The 22621-nt window shown below is 56.2% G+C and overlaps 2 protein-coding genes across 7 annotated transcripts in view; one reads left to right on the top strand and one right to left on the bottom strand.

Annotated features, from left to right (window-relative positions):
• Window positions 1–274: 274 nt before the first annotated feature.
• On the top strand, window positions 275–12467 carry CSRNP1 (cysteine and serine rich nuclear protein 1). Of its 2 annotated transcripts, none has more exons than XM_082348595.1 (5): window positions 275–465; window positions 6886–7137; window positions 9138–9397; window positions 9898–10212; window positions 10308–12467. In XM_082348595.1, the coding sequence occupies exons 2-5, from the start codon at window positions 6924–6926 to the stop codon at window positions 11286–11288; spliced, it is 1770 nt and encodes a 589-aa protein (XP_082204721.1). In that variant the 5' UTR covers window positions 275–465; window positions 6886–6923; the 3' UTR covers window positions 11289–12467. The 2 variants fall into 2 exon arrangements, with proteins under 2 accessions (XP_082204721.1, XP_082204722.1); XM_082348596.1 differs by lacking the exon at window positions 275–465 and adding an exon at window positions 5553–6028.
• A 2146-nt stretch (window positions 12468–14613) lies between these two features.
• The window catches only part of TTC21A (tetratricopeptide repeat domain 21A), a 31272-nt gene continuing 23264 nt past the window's right edge, over window positions 14614–22621 (bottom strand). For 4 of the 5 annotated variants that reach the window (XM_082348358.1, XM_082348356.1, XM_082348357.1 and 1 more), the window contains 12 exons: window positions 22317–22455; window positions 22029–22132; window positions 20635–20823; window positions 19359–19469; window positions 18625–18706; window positions 17699–17849; window positions 17310–17471; window positions 16972–17152; window positions 16663–16887; window positions 16055–16175; window positions 15819–15886; window positions 15536–15733 (listed from right to left, as the gene is read on the bottom strand). In XM_082348358.1, the coding sequence (XP_082204484.1) occupies window positions 15656–15733; window positions 15819–15886; window positions 16055–16175; window positions 16663–16887; window positions 16972–17152; window positions 17310–17471; window positions 17699–17849; window positions 18625–18706; window positions 19359–19469; window positions 20635–20823; window positions 22029–22132; window positions 22317–22455 (1611 nt within the window). In that variant the 3' untranslated portion in view covers window positions 15536–15655. Of the gene's footprint in view, window positions 14865–15535; window positions 15734–15818; window positions 15887–16054; window positions 16176–16662; window positions 16888–16971; window positions 17186–17309; window positions 17472–17698; window positions 17850–18624; window positions 18707–19358; window positions 19470–20634; window positions 20824–22028; window positions 22133–22316; window positions 22456–22621 lie in introns of those variants that run through there. The other variant, XM_082348360.1, reaches the window with a different exon arrangement.

Here is a 22621-nt window from a genome sequence, read left to right as displayed (position 1 = left end):
GGAACGCGTGCGGGAGAGGGCCCGGGGGAGAGCGGCGGAGGGGCGCGGGAGAGGCTGGGGGCCGAGAGCGCCCGCGGCGCTGGCGCGGGGTCAGAGTCCACAGGGAGGCCCGCGGCCGCTTAGTTGGCTCGGGCCCGGGGGGTGCGGTGCCTCCGGGGCGGGGGGGCGGTGCCACCGGGGCGGGGCTGGGCGGGGCGGCAGGCGGGAGGCCCGGCGTGCGTCAGCGCCGTGAGCCCCGGAGTTTTCCACTGACGAGGAGGGCGGAGCTGCGGGCGGGGCCGGGCGCAGCCAGTCTCCCGCCGCCGCAGCCGCTGCCGGACGCGCAGAGCGAGGGGCTGCTGGGCCGACGGCTGCCCGCCGAGCTAGCGAGCGAGCGAGCGAGCGAGCGCGGGGTCGCAGCGCAGGGGGCGTTCCCGGCCAGGACGCGGGTCGCGGCGTTGCCCTTGGCGAGCGTCCGGATCGCAGGTCAGCACCGTGGGCTCCGGGCCGGGGGACGGGACCTTGAGGAGGGGGTGTCTCGCATGGGACGCGCTGCTTCCCGGACCCTGCCGTTTGCCCCCCGCCACTTTGAGCGGGTGCCGGGGCGGGGACAGCCCGGCCCCGGACGGCGCGCCACGCCGGAGTCCGGGTCGGGAGACCGGGAGGCGACAGTCTCAGGTTTTCCGCTCCCCTCCCCCGCCGCCGGGACCCCAACAGGTCACGGCGCCCCGAGCGCGGGGCGGGTGGCTGCCGAGCCGGGGTTGCGCGCTGGCGGCGGGCTGGCGGCGGGCTGGCGGCGGGCTGGCGACGGGCGCGCGTCCGCGGGTGAGTTCCCTTTTGACCCAGTTGCCTGAGAACTTTTCAGAAGTTCCTCGCATGGCCGGAGCAGGTGACATTTGTCGCCTTCCTCCTCGGGCTCCCCCCGGGGGCGGGTGCCGGGGCTGCGGCGAGTGCCCGGCGTCAGTCAGGGAGGGAGTGGAGGGGTGAGCGTGGAGTGAGGCTCCGTGAGTCACGGACCCCGGGAGGGAGGGAGGAGGAGGGATTGTGTCGTACGCTCACCTGTTTGTCAGTCACCGTCACACGCAGAGGCCACCGCTGTGAGTCACGGGCGCAGCTACACCGGCCACCCGCGGGCACATGTAGGCTTCTCCCACGTACGGCTCCCTCCCCAGCACGTACTTCCTACAGGTCCTCAGTTTCCCCTCCCCGGGGGCCCTTACACCGGCACGGCACTGTTGAGATGCCCACACTACAGCAGCCGTCACACACTTAGTCACTCCTGCTCCCTGGCACAGTCACACACCGCCCACACTCCTGACACAAGGGGGTCCCTCCCCGGCTCCACTGCCCACTCGACACCTCCACTCAGATGTCTCACAGTCCTCTGGAGCGGAACTCATAGCTTACCCCCAAATCCTCATCATCACTGCCTTCTTTGGTCCCCACCTCCAGAGGTCACCAGGTTCCCTTCCCCTTTCTCCTAAGCCTTTGGCCTGTCATCTCTCACCTAGCTCTGGCAGCTTGGTCCAACCGGTCACACCCCCTTCTGTCCCTTGCTGAGCCATCTTTTTAAAATGCAAATCTGGTATTGTCACTCCCTACTTCAACCCTTCTGTGGCTTCCTGTGCCCTCAGGCTAAAGCCTGCCCTGTCAGCCCTGGCTCCCTGGCTCCTGAAGCCCCGTCCCAGGCCGCCCCTTCCCCCTCATCTCTCTGCCTCTCCCTCTTCAAGTCCCTCATGCTTCCTGTGCCCCCCTCTCTCTCTGGAGCTTTTCCTACATCCCATCCTTTACTCCAAGAGACCTGTCTTCACCCCAAGCTGTACCCCTCCCACCCTCCATCCCAGCACTCAACACGGTTTGTAACTCATTATACTCCTCCCCACTAAACTCAAAGCTTCAGGGGGGCAGCACTGGTCTGTGTCTTGCTCCCTGTATGCCCAGGTGTGTGACACAGTGCTTGGCATGTCATAGGCGCTCCATAAATATTTGTTGAAGGAATGAATGAATGAGAGTGAAGGGGGCCTCGCTTAGGTGGAGGAAGCAGTCTCTGTCAGGTGCAGTTTCCTTTCTGCAGGAGCAATTGCCTCATGTAGCCTGCAAACATTTGGCACCCCCCCAGTGCCAGGCCCTGGAGGCCAAGGCTGAGGAACTGTCCCCTCCCCTGGGGATCACTTTTGGAGGGATGGGTGGGGGAGGGGTGTGCCAAGGCTTCCTGCCTGCCCTCTCTGGGCTGCCCTGGCTGCCTTTCTAGCCAATCCCCGTGGGGGCCTGAGGTGCTCAGAGGTGCTCTCTCCTTCTGCCAGTAAGTAGTTCCTGAGGATCCGAGGTCATCTGACCCCAGGTACTGCGGGGAGCTGGCCTGGCCTGGCCAAGGCCTGGGACTCTGAGGTTAAAGGACATTCTTCAAATTCCTGAAGGAGGGTGGAGGCAGCTGAAGGTGCCCCCTTCCCAATACCAGCTCTAACTGGGGGCCAGGGCATTGGGACTGCTGTGGTCGAAGAGGAGTTGGTGTGACTTTTCAGAGGCCTGGGGATTCCTGCCCCCAAACAGCCTTTGTTTGCCTGGTACCCAGGGTGAGGTGGCCTTCCCTCGGCTCACATGGTGTGGCCTGAGTGTGTAGATAGTTGTGGCTAGTAGGGTGGGGAGGCGCCCCTCCTCCTCCTGGGCTGTCAGCTTCTGTGAGTGGTGACGGCAGGGCGGCCTGATTCTCAGGGCCCAGGCAGATCCCGGAAGAAGCCTGGTTCTCTTCGATTCAGGGCCTGTCTCTGGGGCTCCTTGGGGGTGTGGTATTTCTGTCTGAGCCGGCTCCTGGGAATTGCTTTTCCTTCCTCCAGGACCCTCGGAGGGGGCTGTGCTCACCCTGGGAACGGTGCCACGGTCAGGATCTTGATTCCTGGGTAGCTGCTGAGGGCCCCTCCCCCACCCTCTGACTCACTGTCTGACACTTTTCTTGGACTCTTTCACTATCTCTCATTCCTTTTCTGACTTGGCCTCTCCTGTCTCTGGCTGAGTCTTTTTGTCTCATCTGCCTCTGCCTCTCTCAGCCTCTGGATCCCTAGGTCGGGCGGCCAAGCACAAGAGCCAGGGACTTTTCCTCCTCCCCCAGTGTCAGGGAGGAGATGATTTCCCATTTCCAGGTCTGCAGAGTTTGCTGGGTGCTCCTCATTAGAACCTGCACCACAGGCTGTTGCTTTCCTGTGTCCCTGTTTCCCTGTCTGCAGCCTTGGAGTTTATAACCCCCTCACCTTAAGCTCCCATTCTGTAGACATCCCTGAGGCAGAGCCAGGGTGTCTGGCTTGAACCTGCTTCCTTAACACTCCTTCTATTTGTTTACTCTTGGGGAACCTCCTGAGATGCCTGTGTTGGCACCTGCCTGCAGCCTGAGCTTCCTTTTCCTGCTCTCAGAGTTACCCCCTTCTGGGTGCTATTCTTGCTCAAACCCTCAGGCACAGGTTGGGGGATGGGCACGTCCTCCCCTCCAACTAACTGTGACAGGAGCAGGAGGAGGGCACACTGACCAGTGGGCCCCAGAGACCTCATGTGCCTAAATCGTTTCTCTGTGTATACCTGATCTGCAGCGTCAGCTGCCTACCTCTGATGTTCCTCAGGAGCCTTCTCTGTGCCAGACTCTATTCCAGGCACAGGCACAGTGCCGATCAGGCCGAGAGGCCTTCATCCTGGCATGAGGGAGATGAGCAGTGAGGCCATTGCAGGACGGGGCCGTAAGGGCTGTGGTGGGGGAATCCCAGAGCCCGTGGGAGCCCAGAGAGGCATGTAGTGGGGAGGAGTGAGGGTTTCAGGGAGGCCTTCTTGGAGGTGACTTCTAAAGGGGAGTGAGGCTGGGTTCCAGCTTGTGCAAAGGCCAGGAGGTGAGCAGGTCGTGGCCATTTGGGCAACTGCAAGTTCAGCTGGAGTATAAAGTGAGGGGGGTGGGGAGAGTCTTGCGTGATGAATCTGGAGGGCAGGCAGCAGCCAGGCCTTTTTCAGCCTCTTTTGGAATTGTGGACTTGATCCTAAGGGCTCCCCATAGGGAATGATTTTCTGCATGGGGGTGGCAGTAGATAGACACGCGGTTTAATAAGATCACTCTAGCTGCAGGGTAAAGAGTGGCTGCGGGCAGGGGGCAGGAACAGAGGCAGGGGACATGGGTAGTAGCAGTGGAACAGAGACATAGGGGTAACAGACTTTCAGAATTGAAGGTGACATACGTAAAATGCACAAAGTATATGAATCTTATGTGTACAGTGAGATGTTTTAGACACTCATGGAACCACCACCCAGATCAACATAGAATATTTCTAGACACCCCTCACCACCGACCCCCCCCCCCCCCTGCCCCGGGAAAATTCCCTTATGACTGTCCCCAGTGCATGCCCTTCCCACTTGCTGGATAACCGCGATTCTGAATTGTATCATCACTGATTGGGTTTGCCTTTTCTTGAACTTCGTTCACATGTAATCTTGTGTCTGGCTTCTGTCACTCAACATGATATCAGTGAGATCCATCTGTATTGTGTGTATCCAGGAGCTCTTTCTTTTTTTCTCAGTGTAGAATGACACATTCACCAAGCATTTACCACTGTTCTAAGAACCTGACATGTAATGATTCACGTAAACTTCCCATCCCTGTGAGGTTGTAAGACAAAGAATTGAAGACACAGAGAAGTTAAGGAACTTGCCCAGGGTCACCCAGCCAACTGATAGCCGAGCCAGGGTTCTAATGTAAGCAGTCTGGTTCTGGAGCCAAGGTTTTCTTAACACTATGCTGGGTGGCCTCCGTGATACCTACCAAGTCTGTGCCTGGCCTTGTGTGGCTTAAATGAGCTAATGTGTACTTCCAGGACTGGGTGACTGGATGTGGATGGAGGGAGACAGGAAGGAGTTGAGGATGACTGCAGGTTTCTGGCTTGAGTAAGTGGGTGGGTGGCAGTGCTGTTACTAAGATAGGGAACACAGGAAGAGAAACAGATGGCATGGGGGGTGGGGAACAGAGACAAGGGGTTCGATTTGGGGCCTGCAGTATTTTGTTTCTAAGGGATGGCCAGGCAGAGAGACCAAGTGAGCCTTTGGTTTGGGGGAATCTCAGGCTTAGGTGTGTGATTAGGAAGGCATTCAGCACCCTGTAGACAGCATCTGGAGTTTGGGAAAGGATGGGGTCTCCCAGCGGGATTGTGGTGGGGACAAGATGCGTGGGTTGTGGTTTGTCCTTGTGTGTTTCTGTGTCTGGGTGCCTCTGTGCTCTGTCTGCTTGTGTGTATGTGAGTGTATGCCTGCCTCTGGGCCATGAGTTCCTGCATCTCCTGTGAGAGCCTTCAGGTCAGCTGAGAGCTGGGTTGTGTTTGTTTGTGGTTTGACCCTGGGGGGTGTGGGGGTGCCAAGCCTGAGAAACTATTTGCTGAGAAGCCCCCGGAAACACCTGTGCGTCCTCCTTCCCTGGGCCCGTTGTTGTTGGAGGATTGGCAAGTCGGGGAGCTTCTCTTGCTGCTCATGTGCCTGTGGGGAGAGGCTGTCCCTGGGATGAATTTCATCTAGCAAGTTGGTTGACGGCACACCGCCTGGGTCTGGGATCCACAGATTTTGTGGAAGGCTAGGCAAACGGGGATAGAGGTATTTAGAAAGGACACCTGAGTAGGGGAGATCGCCAGCCTTCTGGTTGGTTTTTCCTGTTCACTCTCATTTCCTGTGATGGCAGTGGGGGAGGGGCTCCCCAGCACTGGGGCCTCTGCATCGTTTCCCCTTCCTCCTGGTGACCTCCTGGGGCCCAGCCCTGAGTGCTCAGGAGGCACAGAGAGACAAGGTAGCTGGGCTCAGCCCTAAGGACCGAGTCCTTTGGGGATTCCCAAGCAGTGGAAGGGGTTGTTATTTGCTGCAGCATTTCAGGGAAGGAACCCCAAGTGCCCTCCACTCGATTGAGGCCAGCCAAGCTGTGGGAATCTCTGGTTGCACTCCTGTGGAGGGCTGAGACCCTTAAAGGGGAGACACAGCGAGCAGTGTATCCTGGGGTGCTCCAAGTCACCCAGCTACGGACGGGAGAGCGTCGTCTTGGCCGGTCAGTTTTACTAGAAGAGGGTTTTTTCTCAAGGGGAGAAAATAATTTCCCTAGGAAGTTATTTCAAACAAACAGGGTTAGTATTGGAGTGGAAGGCAAGATGAAGGTGAATTTTGAAGATCAAACAGGAGATGCTAAAGAGACACAAAGCCCAGGTGGCTCTGGCCCCAGTCAGGCCTGGAGGCCGGGGACTTCTCTTGTGGGTGGGGGTTTCTAAGGGAGAGTCCGAGCAGCTCCATCACAGGAAAGTTGGACGCTGGAAATTGGGGCTGGTGTCAAAGCCACCCTGTTCCTTGAGTCCTGGTCAGCCTGGCCCTGAACGAGGGCCCGTTGCCGGGGTGTGCGGGGCGGCGTGTCTGTGGGTGTGCTAGGGGCAGGAGGAGGAGGAGGAAGAGCCACTGTACAAGGGCCGTGCAGGCTGCCGGCGTGCGCCCAGCCTCATACACACAAAGGCACACAGATGCAGCTGTGTGAATCACCCAGCCAGTGAGTCAGCCCCAGGATTCCTGCCGGGGAATGAGCGTGGCCAGGCTGAGGTCTGTCGGTCCATCTGTTGGTCTGGCGTGTGCCTGCGTGTAGGTGGGTTACAGGAGGTAGAGGGGAAGGTGCCCGGCGCTGTCCCAGGAAGCCTTTGGGGCAGAGGTGGCGGGAGTCTGTAAGGGCCAGGACGAGGGTTTGGATCTCAGTGCTCCGTCTGGTGCAAAGAAGCCTACTAGAGACTTGGCCTTGGCACGTAGGGCTCCTTGGGGAGGGCCTGGGCTGCCTCGGAGGGTGGGTGGGAGAGGTGATGGCCAGGGCTGGGTGCCCACCTCCTGCCCTCAGGCCTGCCACCTAGAGCTTTCCCCTTCCTGTTCCAGGCTGTCTGTGCCCAGACCCCAGCGTACCCCTCACCACCATGACTGGGCTGCTGAAGAGGAAGTTTGACCAGCTGGACGAGGACTCCTCCTCGCTCTGCTCGTCCTCCTCCTCTTTGTCCTCCTCAGGCCGCCACTCTCCCTCCTGCTCCCTGAGCTCTTCGGCCTCCCCATCGTGGGACTCGGATGAGGAGGGCCCCTGGGATCAGATGCCCTTGCCTGACCGTGACTTCTGTGGCCCCCGAAGTTTCACCCGTGAGTCCCTTCACCCTGGGAACGCATTACACCCCTCTTTCCTTCCTGAAGATGAAACTGGGGGGCCCTGATGAAGTCGTTCTGGCCTCTGGAGGTCGTGTCCCCATGGCTTTAGCTTCCCTACTTGACTCCCCACCTCATCGACTTCCTGTCCTACAGGGGTCACTTGGGAATGCCCCCTGTCCAGAGGTACTTGGGTCCAGCTACATTCACCTTTAACCTTGGGACTCTCCAGCTTAGAAGTCATCATGTTCAGGGCAGGGCTCCTCAGTGGCCCTGGGGCCTTCCCGCCCAGCTCTGTCCCTCAGTTCCTGTTTTGTTTCTCCAGCTGGCTCCCTATCCTCTACCAACTGAACTGCCTGAGTCCCACACCCCACGCTTCTGTGCTGCAGGGCCTGTCAGGCCGGTCCCTCGCCTAGCAAAATGCTGTTTGGCTTTGCCTGAACGCAGTGAAAAGGTTTTTTCCCAGTTATTTTTTCAAGCTTGCGTAATTCTGATTCCAAACTGACAAAGGTGGCCCTAGAGCAGTGTTTCTCAACCTTATTTTTCATTATTGCACCCCAAACCCCAAGGAGCCCATTGAGACATTTTTTCTCTGATCCTCCCCACCGTGATGTCTTAATACCACAGATATGTCTATTTATGTACTATATGCATATCTGTACATTATACATGAAAAAGTATAATTTTTACCAGATAGAATCTAACAGTACATTAACTGACTAAACTACTATGGGTTTACTCTGGAAATACAAGGATGGTTTAACACTATAAAATCTAATCATATAGTTTACCAAATGACTATGTCAGAGGAGGAAAAATATAAGAGCCGCTGTAGATACTGAAAGAATATTTGATAACATGTAATATTCCTTCCAGATAAGACCCTCTGTATGATAAGAATAGTCAGGAACAAGATGAGGACACTGTCTGTCACCACTGTTAGCTGACATTGTTCAGGAAGTGCTAGACAATTCAGTTAGCAAAGAGAATGAGAAATATACTGGATTGGGACAGGCAAAATTGCCATGATTTGCACGTGTTCGACTACATGATAAATTCAAGAATATGTATACAGAAAACCTATTAGAAGGGGATTCCCTCAGGTAGCTGGGTACACAATTAATATATTAAGTTTAAATATATGGAATTGCTAAGATTTGATTATTTCATGGTAACTTCTTATGGTTCAACCCAATAAAAATCAATAATATACCAATATATATATCGACTATGCCAATACATAGCTTACTAATCAACATACTTAATAACTTATAAAGGGTAGACCTTTCTAAGCTTGTTGCAAAATGCAGAAGCTATAAAGGAAGAGCTCAATATACTTTTGATTACATAAACCTTAGAAATTATTTCGTAAAAGCCCACAAGCAAAAATAAAGGACTAGCAGAAACTAACACAACATTGTAAAGCAACTATACTCCAATAAAGATGTTAAAAAAAAAAAAAAAGGACTAAAATATTTGCACAGATAGGTTAGATGATTAATGTCTAATATTGAATATATATAAAAAGCTCCTACAAATAAATTTTTTAAGAACTATAGAGGGACTTCCCTGGTGGCCCAGTGGCTAAGACTCCGTGCTTCCACTGCAGGGGGCACGGGTTCCATCCCTGGTCAGGAAACTAAGATCCCGCATGCCGCATGGCACTCACCCCCCCACCCCCCCCACCCCCGCTACAAAAAGAAAAAAAAAGAACTATAGAAAACTGTGCAGGGGAACAGTTACTAAATGGCTACTAAAGATGGGAAAGATGTTTAATGCTCTCATTTGGACTGGTAAATAACAATGAGCCAGTGTTGACATAGGGTGATGTTGCATTTTACCAGTTCCAGTCTCGGCCAGGCCAGCTCCTAGGCTCAGATTCATTTCTTTTTTGGGGTGGGAGGGGTGTGAGGAGAGATGGTTCAGCATCACCTCCTGGGGGTTAGGCCCTGCCTCACGGAGAACTAATGCCCGCCCCTTCCCTGCCTGCCTTCCAGCCCTGTCCATCCTGAAGCGGGCCCCCCGGAAGCGCCCAGGCCGGGTAGCCTTCGATGGCATCACTGTCTTCTACTTCCCTCGGTGCCAGGGCTTCACCAGTGTGCCTAGCCGCGGCGGCTGCACCCTGGGTATGGCCTCCCGCCACAGTGCCTACCGCCGCTTCTCCCTGGCCGAGTTTACGCAGGAGCAAGCCCGGGCACGGCAAGAGAAGCTGCGCCTACGCTTGAAGGAGGAGAAGCTGGAGGCGCTGAGATGGAAGGTGGGGAGACCCTCTGCATGGCCCTCGCCCCAGGAGTTGCTTGGAAGTCCTAGCCTTGGGGGGACAGGTGTCAGGGTGGATGCCGATTTGCTTGTTGTGTTTTTGGGAGGCCTGTGGGGCTGTGATTGGCCTGATCAGGGTTTGCTGCCAAATTATCTGCAGGCAGATGGGTATAGAAGGTCTCCTGTTTGCTGCAGGGCTGGGGGCGTGGTGCCTGAATATGCCTGACCTCACTGGGAGGGGGAGTGGATGGGACACCGGGGGTCAGTGTATCTGTCTGGGGGAGGGGGTTTGTCCACGAACTGGGGAATGACATGAATAGGAAACCTGTTTGCAAATGCCCTGAGGGTGTTTTCTTGGCTGTCCCATTCACTATGGCATCCACAGTGCCCAGCCCAGAGAGAGTAAGCACGTGGCAGGGAGGTATTTATCAAGTGACCGATGCTGCCGGAAACCGCATCTGTGTCTGCCTCTCACGTCCCTCTCTTCTCTGGACACAGCTTTCGGAGACCGGGATACCCAAGACAGAGGCCGGCCTGCCGCTTACAGTGGACACCATAGATGATGCCTTTGTGGAGGAGGATTTGGCAGTGGCCATGGCAGGTGGCCAGTTGGAGGAAATGACCTTCCTCCAGCCCTACCCAGCCCGGAAGCGGCGGGCTCTGCTGCGGGCCTCGGGCGTGCGGAGAATCGATCGCGAGGAGAAGCGAGAGCTGCAGGCCCTGCGCCAGTCCCGGGAGGACTGTGGCTGTCGCTGTGACAGGGTCTGTGATCCTGAGACCTGCAGCTGTAGCCTGGCGGGCATCAAGTGCCAGGTACGGGAGCCAGGCGGGGCTGGGAAGGCGAGCCTGAGTCAGGGGCTTCTCCGGGCTCGGCCGGATCCTCACCTGCACCTCTGCTTTCTTTGCAGATGGACCACACAGCGTTCCCCTGTGGCTGCTGCAGAGAGGGCTGTGAGAACCCTAAGGGCCGTGTGGAATTTAATCAGGCGCGAGTTCAGACCCATTTCATCCACACACTCACCCGCCTGCAGCTGGAGCAGGGGGCCGAGAGCCTTGGGGAGCTGGAGGCCCCGGCCCAGGGTGCCACATTCAGCCCCAACGAGCAGGTCCTGGCCCCCACATTCCCTCTGGCCAAGCCCCCCGTGAGCAGCGAGCTGGGAGACAACAGCTGCAGCAGCGACATGACCGATTCGTCCACAGCATCGAGCAGCAGCGAGGCCCCCAGTGGCTCTGCCCACCCGGCCCTGCCTGGCCCCGGCTTCCAGCCCGGAGTGGACGATGACAGCCTGGCTCGGATCCTGAGCTTCAGTGACTCTGACCTGGGTGGAGAGGGGGAGGAGGAGGAGGAAGGGGGTGTGGGCAGCCTGGACAACCTCAGCTGCTTCCACCCAGCTGACATCTTTGGTACCGGTGACCCCGCTGGCCTGGCCAGCTGGACCCACAGCTATTCCAGCTCCAGCCTCGCGTCAGGCATCCTGGATGAAAACGCCAACCTGGATGCCAGCTGCTTCCTCAATAGTGGCCTTGAAAGCTTGGGGGAAGGCAGCCTCCCCGGCCCCCCGGTGCCAGCCATCACGGATGCCAGCCAGAGCAGCTCAGTGGACCTGAGCTTGTCCTCCTGTGACTCCTTCAAGCTGCTCCAGGCCCTGCCAGACTACAGTCTGGGGCCCCACTACACCTCCCAAAAGGTGTCTGATAGCCTGGACAACCTCGAGGCGCCCCACTTCGCCCTGCCTGCCTTTTCTCCCCCTGGGGACGCCAGCACGTGCTTCCTGGAGTCCATCATGGGCTTGTCTGAGCCAGCCGCCGAGGCCCTGGCTCCCTTCATGGATGGCCAGTTGTTTGAGGACACTGCCCCAGCGTCGCTGGTGGAGGCTGTGTCTGTGTGAGGGTTAGGGTGCCTTTTCCCGGCCCCAAGAGCCCTGTTGCTGCTTCGTTGTAATTGGGGGCTCCCTGAGGTCTGTCTGTATGTAACGGTCTCCCATTGGCTGGCTCCCATGTGGGCACTCCTAATTTTCATGCAACACTCTGGATTTATTTATTTATTTTTGTAACCTTCTGTGCTGAAGGGGGACGGGGGGGGCACTTCCCCTTTCAGCCGCCTGGTCCCCCATATGCCCACACCCTCTCTTCCACTTCCATGGCCGTGCCAGGAGCAGGAAGAAATGTGGCTCCCCTGGAGCTTTGCAGACTCCTTTTCGGTCTTGTATGATGTTCCTAAGCCCAAAGACAGCCACACAGGGCTGAAATCAGCCACTTCTTAAGGCTTCTTCTGCCACCCTGAGCCCTAGACTCATGGGTGGCTGAATCCTCTGGACTGTGAAGACTATAATTTATTTCCATAATAATTTATTTGGAGACTAGGTGGCTGGCAGGCAATGCTAGGGTCGGGGTGGGACACAGACCCCTGCGAGTCCCTTTGCCTTTTAGTCCTGCAGCCCTGCCCTTGCCGGGACTTTGGTGTGGACCAGGCATGGATTTGAGCCCTCTGTCTAATGTGGCAGCTGCCCTGCTCCGGCTGGCTGAGCAAGCCGGGGCTGGCCTGGGACAGCATCTGGGCAGGGGGAGGGGCTGGGCTTACCAACCGTGACCAAAACCCTCTTCTGCCCCACGCAGCCCCCTCTCCTTCCTGTCCTCTGCCCCATCTTCCCCCTCCCCAAAGGCCGCAGCTTTTATTCCAAGCCCATCAATGTAGGAGGGGGAAGCAGGAGGCCCAGAGAGGGCAAGGGGCTGCCCCAGGGCCTGTAGCACGCCCCTGACCACTCGGCTTTCCAGGCACGCACTCCAGCCTGGTCCCCCTGCCCGTACCCTAAGGCCACTTGGCCAAGGGCGAGGGGTGGCTCCTTATGGCTTTCATGCCATTTGTTTGCAGATGTTGAATTTCGCATCGTAGTTTCTATATTGTCCCTGAGTATTAGAACTGTAATTTATTCATTTTTCTGTGTCTGTGCCAAGAAGCCCAGGCTCTGGGCCTGCCGTCTTGCCTAGGAGGCCTTGCCAGCCTGCGAGCTTGTGGGAACACCTTGTACCTGAGCTTACAGGTACCAATAAAGAGGCTCTATTTTTCAGTGTGGTCTGCGTTTGTGGATCTGGGAGCACATTTGTGGGACCAGGAGCACAGGTACACCCTCAGGTGGCAGTGAGGAGGCAGGGGGAGGGGGAGACAGGCCCTGCTGGGCAGTATGGACATTGAGGCTGTGTTGGGGATAGAAGTGGGGGACACACTGGGCCTCCTTCCATGCCAGCCAGTCAACTCAGAGACAGGAAGCCAGCGAGAAGAGGCTGGCCAGGCAGATGGAGCAGTTTTCCCCGTGGATGAAGCCATCTCCAGTGGTCACCTGGATGGTGGTGGGGAGCAGCAGCAGGGCAGTCTTCTGGGACAGGGCTGTCCGCTTGGGATGGGTGTGGGCTTACTTCTTCCCACTCACCCGCACTGAGCTGGGGCCTGGCCTTGAGGGTGAAGCGGGCAGTGGGATATGGCTGGTGCAGGCCTTATGTGGGACTGAGTGGCTGAGGTCCTTGGGGACTTGAGCACCAGAAGCTGCAGAACCTCATCCATCTGCACCAGCCAGACCTGTCTGACCTGTCCCTGGCAGCTTGGGCCAAAGGCCAGAAGAGCAGGCTGCACTCTGCCCCAGGGGGCCCCAGTCTGGGGGCCTGAGGAGCAAGGTTGACCTCCCCTCTAGGAATAATAATGATTTATACAAGTGCTAGGAGGGGTCACTGAAAAGACCTGACTTGGGTCTCCCTGCCTGTGCTGGGCACCCCTTATTTCCTCTCTATGGCTTACTGGTTAAGAGCACAGACCCAGAGTCCCAGGGTTCGAATCCCAGCTCTTATACTAACTAGTGAGGTGACTTATGCAAATTACTTCCCCTCTCTGTGCCTGGGTGTCCCCCGTATTGTCCAAATAATAACACTGCTCACCTCACAAGCTTGCTCAGTTCATACGCACCCAGTGCTCAGAGGAGTGCCTGGAACATGTAAGCCTCGGGTGCGTGTCTGACTTCCCATTCTGTTTTCATGTGTCTGCTCTATTTCTGTATGTTTTATCCTCTTTTTCTGCCAGTTCTGTCACCCTTTAGGTATCTATCGCTTGCCTCAGGACATGTGTAGACATGGTCATGTGGTCATGTCGTCAGTGGAGTGGCCGTTAGAGAACTCATGGCTTGGAGTCTGGGCTATGGTGGGGCTGCCTGTCCCTGGTACCAGCTTAGGCAGGGACAGCCAGGTCTTAGGCGTCTCAGGGTGGAGTATTCTGGTACATCAAGTTGTCTCGTGTCCCCTCTCACTGATCCCTGGGAGCCCTATTGTAGAGATTGCTCCAGCACGCATGATCCAAAACCTGGGTCTCTCCAAGGGTCCTGAGGCTCTGCTCTGGCCAGCCTGGGGGTCTGGGTGGCAGCCCCCGACAGCTCCAAAACTCTGGCTGGGAGCCCCTGCAGGCTCCCATCCCGTGGCCACAGCCCATGGCTGGACTGAGCCTACCCACTCCCCATCTAGGGCCCCAGGGTCACTTGGGTTTTTTTTTCTCAACATAATCCACCCCAAGAAACTAGGTTGTAAAGCAGATCATAATAAAGGCAGCTGGCTTCCCATAGGAAGGATGGTGGTAACCTGGGGAAAACGTTCCAGATCACTGACTCATACCAAAAGGCCATGCACATGATCAGCAGTATGTTATAAAGACAAGGCTCACAGCCATCAGGGATGACTTAGGCTGTTCTAGAAGGGACCCTTACCCGTTCACTGTTCCCAGACCTTAGTCACTGGACAACTTCTCTTGAAAACTTTGCCATATCTGCATTCTACTCATACTAAGTATTTTACTTTATATCAATTATATCAATATGCTTAAAAGTTAGAACCGGGCTTCCCTGGTGGCGCAGTGGTTGAGAATCTGCCTGCCAATGCAGGGGACACGGGTTCGAGCCCTGGTCTGGGAAGATCCCACATGCCGCGGAGCAACTAGGCCCGTGAGCCACAATTACTGAGCCTGCGCGTCTGGAGCCTGTGCTCTGCAACAAGAGAGGCCGCGATAGTGAGAGGCCCGCGCACCGCGATGAAGAGTGGCCCCCATTTGCCGCAACTAGAGAAAGCCCTCGCACAGAAACGAAGACCCAACACAGCCATAAATAAATAAATAAATAAATAAAATTAAAAAAAAAAAAAAAAAAGTTAGAACCATTCTACATAACAGCACCCGCAAATTCATGAGTTTGTTGTACTATTTTTCTCTATAAGGATGATACTTAAACACATAGTTATTAAACTTTCAAATGTTTGCTGTATATCATTAGCAGGGATTTGTACCATGATCTGGGAACACAGAGATCTAGTCTAATTTCCTGCCACAGATGGGGACACATACCCAGAGGGGAAGGTCACACAGGGAGATTCTAGGCCTCCTGACTCCCAGTTCAGAGTTCCTTCCCCTGAGGTCAGACTGGCCCATTAGTGCCATCCTGCAAAACAGGAAGAGAGGTATTGGGAGCACACCAAAGGTGACCTCTGTCACCCTCTTGCCAGCTACAATTAACACTATTCATCTTCACAGGGACCCCTGCTTTTGTCCCCTGAGGTGTTAAAAGGGTTCCTCGAGGATGAATTAGTTGGTCACTGTCTTTTACTAAAGATGAAGTAAGAGCTAGTTTTTCTTGGGATGTATTTTCCTGCCAGAGGCAAGAGTAATCAGGGTTTGTCCCAAACTGGTAAGGACCAGCAGATGCCGGCTGAAGACTTGGGGAGGGGGAGGCAGAATGCATGGACAGAGTGGGCCTGTTTGGGCCTCTGCCAGGGAGGACACAGGGGGCAGCTTGGCAGAGAGGAGCAGTTGCTTCTTTAATCCAGGATTCTGGGGACCAGACAGGAGAAGAGAGGCTTGTACGGGCCAACATAAAAATATTAAAATAGCTGTAGGGTATTTTTTAAACCACCTCTTTGTTCCCCTTTGGCCTCTGAGAGTCTGGGATAAAAGTGGGGCCCATTAGAAGTTGCCCAGTGAGCTCAGTGAAAGCTAAGCTGGTTGATAGCTTTCTTCCCCAGAGCAAAATTGCTTCTTGTGCCTTAAAAACATAAAGCTTTGGGATGTCCCTTAGACCAGATTAGGCATGATTCACATAAACCACACACAATATAGAAATGGGAAGAATATGTTATTTTCTGACTCTCTTCTCCACTGACCCACTTCCCACCCCCTCCATGAAACTTCTGTAGGTTGATAGTTTCCACCCACCCTGGCTCCCACTGACCACAGCTAGGGCCTCAGAGACCCTTGGGCCTTTTCCAAAATTTCTTCTCTGATTCTGGGGTAGTTGGGGTGCTCCTTGAGGACCTGGGACCGAGAGAGAAAGGGTGTGAAGCACCAGGCAGGGCTCCCTGCCGCTGCAGCAAGCCCCCCACCACTGTCGGGGGCTTACATCGTGGCAGACTTCGATGGCCTCCACGAATCTCTTGTCCTTCAAGTAGTTGAAAGCGAGTTTGAAGCCTGTCCAGAGGCAGGAAGAATGCAGACAATGGGTGGCACTCTGACGACCTGAGAACCCCTCTGGTTCCCACAACAGCCAGAACATAGGCCTTGTGTTGTGGGGTGAGTTTGTTGGTCCTCCGGCCCAGCTCCCTCCCGCACCCACGCGCGCCTGCCTGGCTGCCTTACCGCTGGCAGGGTTGGCATGATGGCTGTACTTCCAGGCCAGCTCATAGTTGGTGGCTGCGTCCTTGTACGACTGTTCTCTCTCCATGATGAAGCCCATGTACTCGTAGGCCTTGCAGCAGGACTGCAGGGAAAGCCGGTCAGAGCCTCTGCGGAGGGGAAGCCACATCCCGTCCCGGTGGGGGCAAGGGATGGGCGGTGGGTGCATTCACCCAAACCACTCAGGGACTCCAGCAGCACTGCCCACCTTGGCGAGGGGTGAACTGTGTACCCTCTTCTCAGCTGTGCCCACTCTGACAGGACCCCTTCCTCCGCAGCCCTCCTGCCCTGACCTGCAAACGCCCCTCCCAGCCCCACCAAACCCTCCCTGCACGCTGCCCCTCGACCCCATGAACCCTTCCCATCTCTCCTCCCCATTCCACGTTCCCCTCTCCGGGCTGCCGGACACTGTGCGCCTCCTCTTGCCTTGCTCCGCGTTCCCATCCTGCTCTGTGGTCCACGGGAACCCTCTTGTCCCGCCTCTTCTCATCTCCCTCCTACCCCCGCATGTCTGCCCCCGAAGCCCATGTGCCCCTCCCCCGACCCTGCCCTGACAGCCATGCGCCCCTTGCCTTGTTGTACTGCATGCAGCGCTGCAGCAGCTCCGAGGCCAGGTCGAACTTGCCTCCCTGGCAGTAGATGTCGGCCAGCAGGAGCCAGCTCTTCTCCAGGTCCTCGGCCTCGGCCAGCGTCCATGGGGCCTTGGCCAGACGCTTCAGCTGCGTGCGTGCTTTGGGGACCTGCTTCAGCAGCGAGTAGGCCTGTGCCACGGCCAGCAGGGCGGGAATGCTGTCCTTCTGTGCGGGTGGGAAGCAGGTGTTGCCTCGCCCGGCCCTCGGCCGCCCCCCACCGCCTGCCTACCCGGTGGGCAGCTGGTGCACCTCGGCCTGGGCCATCTCAATGAAGGTGCCCAGCGCCGCCTCCATGTTAGCCTTCTCCCTGGTGGCCAGCAGGCACAGGCTCTGCAGCAGCCGCAGCTGGGTCTGGCCCCAGGCCGAGTGCGGGTAGAACTCCCGCAGCAGCTTCTCAGCAGTGCGCACGCCGTGCTGCTCCAACTCCTTCCTGTCGGTGGAGCCGCGGGCATTGGATGCCAAGCTGGAGGGCAGAGGGCGCTGGCCTGCCAGCCTGGCCCTCGCCTGGCCTTGACCCAGAGGCCACGGGCTCTCTCCGCCTTCCCCCAGGTCCCGCCCCTGCCCTCGCCGGCCAGCTGGGCCCTCACTTGCTCTCAGTCACCAGGTTCTCGAAAGCCTCTCCACCCACGATCTCATTGTCTGGGTTCAGACAGATTTGCACCATGTAGTAGGTGGCGCTCTGGCCCCAAGTGCTGTCCTTGCGCGCTTTGTTTAGGAACTTCAGGGCTTCGTTGGGTTGCCCTACGTGCCTATAGTGGAGGAGAGAAACACCAAGAATCAGACAGGGAAACTGAGGCCCGGGGAGCACAGGGACACACAGGGGTCACTCTGTGAATCTGCACAATGCAGGGGCAGGATCGCTGGTCTCCCTGCTTCCTGATCTGGAAGCTGAATTTCTGCTTCCCTAGCAAACGCCAGCATGTCCGTTAGGGACAGCCTCCTGCACATAACTGCCGACACACCCACCCCAACCCACCAGCAGTAGATGCCTCTGCAGTAGTTGAACCCTGGCTCCAAAGGCACCCGGCTGGACACCTTCTTGGCTAATTCAAAGAAGGCAGGGGCGTCCTCAAGTTTGCCACTTCTTCGTAGCAGATCGATTAGTTTGTTCAACACAGGAAAATTGTCTAAAACAAGAGAGCAGAAACCTTCAGGCTGTGATAACCAATAGCTGAATCAGGTAGGGAGAGGCAGGGAGGACCAGGAAACACTACCTGTCTGGGCTGAGCAGGGGCAACCCAGTGGCTCCAGTGTCTCCACTGGTCTCCACTGAGACACAATAAAGTAGGTACTCTTATTGTTCCCATTTACAGATGAGGAGACTGAGACACAAAGGAGTTAAGTAATCTGCCAAAGGTTACAAAGCTGGTAAATAGAAAACCAGGATTCAGACCTAGACAGTCTGGCTCCAGGACCCGAACTCCTAATAGCTGTGATTGCTGGGTGACTCTGCTGTGGGCCTGGCCGGGGCTCCACCCTGAGCCTCGTGTCTGGCCCCTTCCCCAGCAAGAAGCAGTGGTTTTATGTTGCAGTGAGTGGGCATGGAGCTACATGTCAGGGGAGAATTTCTAGCTACCTCTAGGTGGCTGTGACCTCAAAAGGGGACTTATGTTGAGCCCCAGTGTCTGTGATTTGGGGATAGACAGGCTGTCTCGGGTCCAGTGCCAAGCACTGCCCTGCCTGAGACCAGGAACTGGCCCCTTGGACTCGGGAAGGGCCAGCACGTTCCACTGGGCCTTTATCAGTTTCCTGCCTCTCTGGGAACAATCAGAGAGGAGGGGGCTTCCTCTGCTCAGTCAGGAAGGAGGGGAGAGGGCCCACCCTTCTGGGGGGAGAGCAGCCCTCGCTTGTTGGGAACTGACACAGGCAGTCTCAGTGGGTAGGCTCGATGCAGGCAGTTACCTGGCGCTTCCTCTAGGACTTGGTGGTAGAGGTTGATGGCAGCTTCGTATTTCTGTTTTCTAAACATCAGGTCAGCCATCATCTATCAGAAAACACGCGATGCTGGGACAGCAGCTTGCATGGGCATGGCGGGGAGGCTGTCGTGGGAAGTGGGTGGGTAAGGAGGGAAGGTAGGAGAGGATTTCCGAGGTAGCCTCTCTGGGCGCTGGGAGAAGCTGCCACCGGAGAAGCCCAGAAGAGGGGGCAAGGATGGAAGTAGGAAGGAAAGGCTGGGGGTAGACACGCGAGGAGCTAGGCCCTCCACCCCTGCCTGAGAACTACCAGCTCCAGGCAGCGAGGTGGAATGGGGGCTCCCCACCTCCGCTGGGGCGGCCCTGAAGGTGGTCTGGGTGACAGGGTGGAGAGGGGCAGGACTGGGGATGGCTCTTCCCACACACTTCCCGAAGCCCCAGGAACCTGTCCCACCCCTGCCTTCAACAGTTGGGTGTGGTTTCCCCCGGAGTGAATCAGCCTCACCACCTCCCCTCAGATTGGCCCGGGAGGTCGCTGCTGCCCCCTGCTGCCAGCCCGCCCCTCCCATCCGAAGGGCAGCGGGTCCAGGGCTGAGTCCTGCTGCCCGACAGCCCCTCAGGGCCGGGTCAGCCGGGCACCTGGGGTTACGGGGTTAGGAAGCAGCCCACATGCGGTCGCAGGGACCCTGGGGAAGGCAGGAAAGAGGGCCCGGAGCCTCTTACCACGGAGGCTGTCTCATGGTTCTTCTCCGTCTGCAGGAGGATGGCGCAGTGCTGCTCGCACAAGTCCAGGTGGCCCTGCAGCAGGTAGAGCCGTGCCAGCTCCAGCACCACCTGGACAAGACCAGATACAATAACTAACCAATGCACATCATGGGAAAGCTCAGGGACCGATGCCTCGTTCTCTCACACCCAAGTTCTATCAGCTCTGCCTTCAAAATATGTCTCTGATCCCCTGGGATGGTGTCTCTGGCTTTCCCCTTCTCCCACCCAATACTCTAGTCACACCGTGCCTTTTACTAACTAACCGCTGAGAGTCGGGGCCTGGTTTACTCATACTCATCCTTCAGCTTCAGCTCCGACCTCATCTCCTCTGGGAAGCCCTCTGTGCCCCAGACACCGGGACAGGTACCCCTCTTCTGAGCTCCCACAGTGTACTGAGCCCCATGCAGGTATCACATGGTATGAGAACTGCATGTGTACTTGTCTGTACCCCATGCCTGAGGGCAGTCTATGGGCAGAGACCGTGTCTTGCCCCACTGCATCTCCAGGGCATAGCTCAGTACCTGGCTTGCACATATTGGGAATCTGTTAAATGAGAGCATATTAAATAAATGAATGGGTCTGTCACTAGGCTCTTCATCTACCCTCCGCCTGTGAACTCCAGCCACCGTTCCCTATCTGAAGCCACACCTCCCACAAGACTTCAAACCTCCTTGGAAGCTTAGCCTGGGCTTCATGCCCAAAGAGCCCCCAGCAGCCACACTCTCCTTGTCTCTCCATCTGCAAGGGGGACCTGAAAAGGGCAGACTTGCAGCACCTTTCAGCAACACCTTCCGCGCTCCACCCTCCACAAGTGGCTGTCCAAAGCGAGGCTTCCAGGGGACTTCCCTGGTGGTCCAGTGGTTAAGGCTCCGTGCTCCCAAAGCAGGGAGCCCAGGTTCGATCCCTGCTCAAGGAACTAGATCCCGCATGCATGCCGCAACTAAGAACCCGCATGTGGCAACTAAGACCTGGTGCAGCCAAATAAAATAAATAAATATTAACAAACCAACAAAACAAAGCAAGGCTTCCAGTCTTGCTCTGAGGGCTGTGGTGGGTGAGGGTCCTGGGGTCAGCTGGAGCAGGCCCCCTCGGCACCAGGGGCCTGTGCCCCTTGCAGGGAGGCACAGAGAAGGAACTGGCCTCCGTCCCTAGTCAGGGAGCTCTGCGAGGCTTCGTGGCCCAAGAAAAGGAAGAGGGTCTCGCTCTTGAGGACCCACCTTATTTCAACCCCCACCTTATTGTCAATGGGTGAGTAGGAGAGGGCATCTTTGTAAGACTGCACTGCCTTGGCATACTCCTTCTCTGCCAGGTAGTACTCCCCAAAGTGGATGCAGATGGAGGCTGCCAGTTGCTTCTGGGAGGGGATCATTTCTGGTTGCTCCAGGGGAACACGCTTCAGGATCCGAGACTGGAGGTCCATGGCCTTGGGAAAGCAGTAAACTCTGCATCAGAAACCCAGAGCCTGATGTGCCAGATCTCAGGCCAATTCACAGCAAGTCCCCAAGCTCTCAACTCAGGGCCAGCTGTCTTAGCAAGGGAATCTCAAGTGCCCTTGAGCAAATCTGGGTCACTCTGGACAGGCAGGGCCACTGGCTGAGTACCCAGGAGGTGAACTGGCACAGCCTCTGGGGCAGGAGCAGAAGCAAAGGCACGCAAACAAAACACTCTGTTGTACTTGACTCGTTTACCTGTTTCCATCACACCTTGGTACTCACTGTATCTAATTTGCTTCAGCTGTCCTACAGGCTAGGACAAGCACACAGTAGGTATTCAACGCAGGCTGTGTTTTGATGGGTGCATTTGTTCTGAATACTGCCTTGCTGGGAACTTGAGGCGGCCCCCACAAATGTCCATGACATACAGTGATCAAGTGAGTAACCAGAGAGCATTGAGGCAAGAGGAAATGAGGATGCCAGGGTTAAGTTTCGGGAAGTGGGCACAGATCAGCCCCGGGTTCCCTAAGGGCCAGACTGAGGAATGGAAATCCAGAGGGAAACAAGGGGATAAGTCACCTCAAGCAGTCCGAGATGTTCTACAACCACAGAATACACCCCAGGGGCAAGTGCCAGGCCACACCCTCGGGTAGAACGAGTGAAGGACTGGAAAGAATGGCCAGGAGTCTCACAGCAGGAGACTTTGGGCTGGGACAAGCCAAACCTGGTTCAAATCTCAGCTCTACCACTTACTAGCAGTATGACTTTGGGTAGATTTCTTAACCTCTTTGAGCCTTATCTGTTAAATAGGAATGTCACAGTGCTTAGCTCAAAGGGCTACTGTGAGAATTAAATAAGAAAGCAAAAAGCCTAGTACAGAACTCAGCACAGAGCATTCAATGCATGGGAGCCTGCTGGCATTATCTATTATTATCACCACAAGCATCCTGGAGGACAAAGGCACTGTCTTATGCCCTGCATTCTCCAGCCCAGCCCAGGCGGGCTTAGAGCACTTCCATGCACAATCAATAAAAGAGCAAGGCTGGGGGGATAAATGCAAGGTGGAGGTCGGAGGTGTAACCTAGATCCTCTTTTGAGGACCAGGCCTGGAGCCTTCCAGACCTGCAGTCCTATCCTATCTTCAGCTCCCATCAGGAAATGGCAGATAAAGAGCTTGAGTCTACTTGTCAATTACCTTGTTCAAAGTGTCCATCACATCTTCTTTTTTATGGCTCTTGTAAACCTTTGCCAGCAAAAGCAAGCACTTGACATCATTCATCATGGATGGAATGTCTTTGACTGCAAAATGGAAACTCAAAGTAGCATTTTCTGGCCCCTGGGAAGCGGGGGATGGGGGAGGATGGAGGCTGGGTTCAGAGCCCCAACCAGTGCCCGTCCCCTGCCCCATTCTGCAGGAGAAGAGGGTGCGGGCCGGGGGCAGTCTGTCTGCTCGAAGGCTAGGGGAGTGAGGATGCTGACTCACCAAAGTCATGATCCAGTGCCTGCTTCAAAACTTTTTCTGCTTTGTTGAACTTCTTTAACTTCAGGAGCAGTTCAGCCAGATCGCAGCACAAAAAGTCCTGTCCACTAATCTTCTGGGCGGCCTCATAATAATTAATCGCCTTAGTGCACACAGGAAATATTGGCATCAGGTCTGGTTTTACTCGCGAGCGCCTCACACCGTGTGCACACCGCCCCACTCCCCACCGCAGCCACCGCGCCTGTGTGACCCTCCAGATCACAGAAGCCTCAGAGGCAAAGGCCTCCCTCCTGGCTCAGGGCCCGAGC

This window comes from Balaenoptera borealis (assembly GCF_965194805.1).
Source record: "Balaenoptera borealis genome assembly, chromosome: 12".
In the NCBI taxonomy this organism is placed as follows: domain Eukaryota; kingdom Metazoa; phylum Chordata; class Mammalia; order Artiodactyla; family Balaenopteridae; genus Balaenoptera; species Balaenoptera borealis.
The sequence above is the reverse complement of the archived record's forward strand: the minus strand, read 5'-3'. Positions and strand labels throughout refer to the sequence as shown.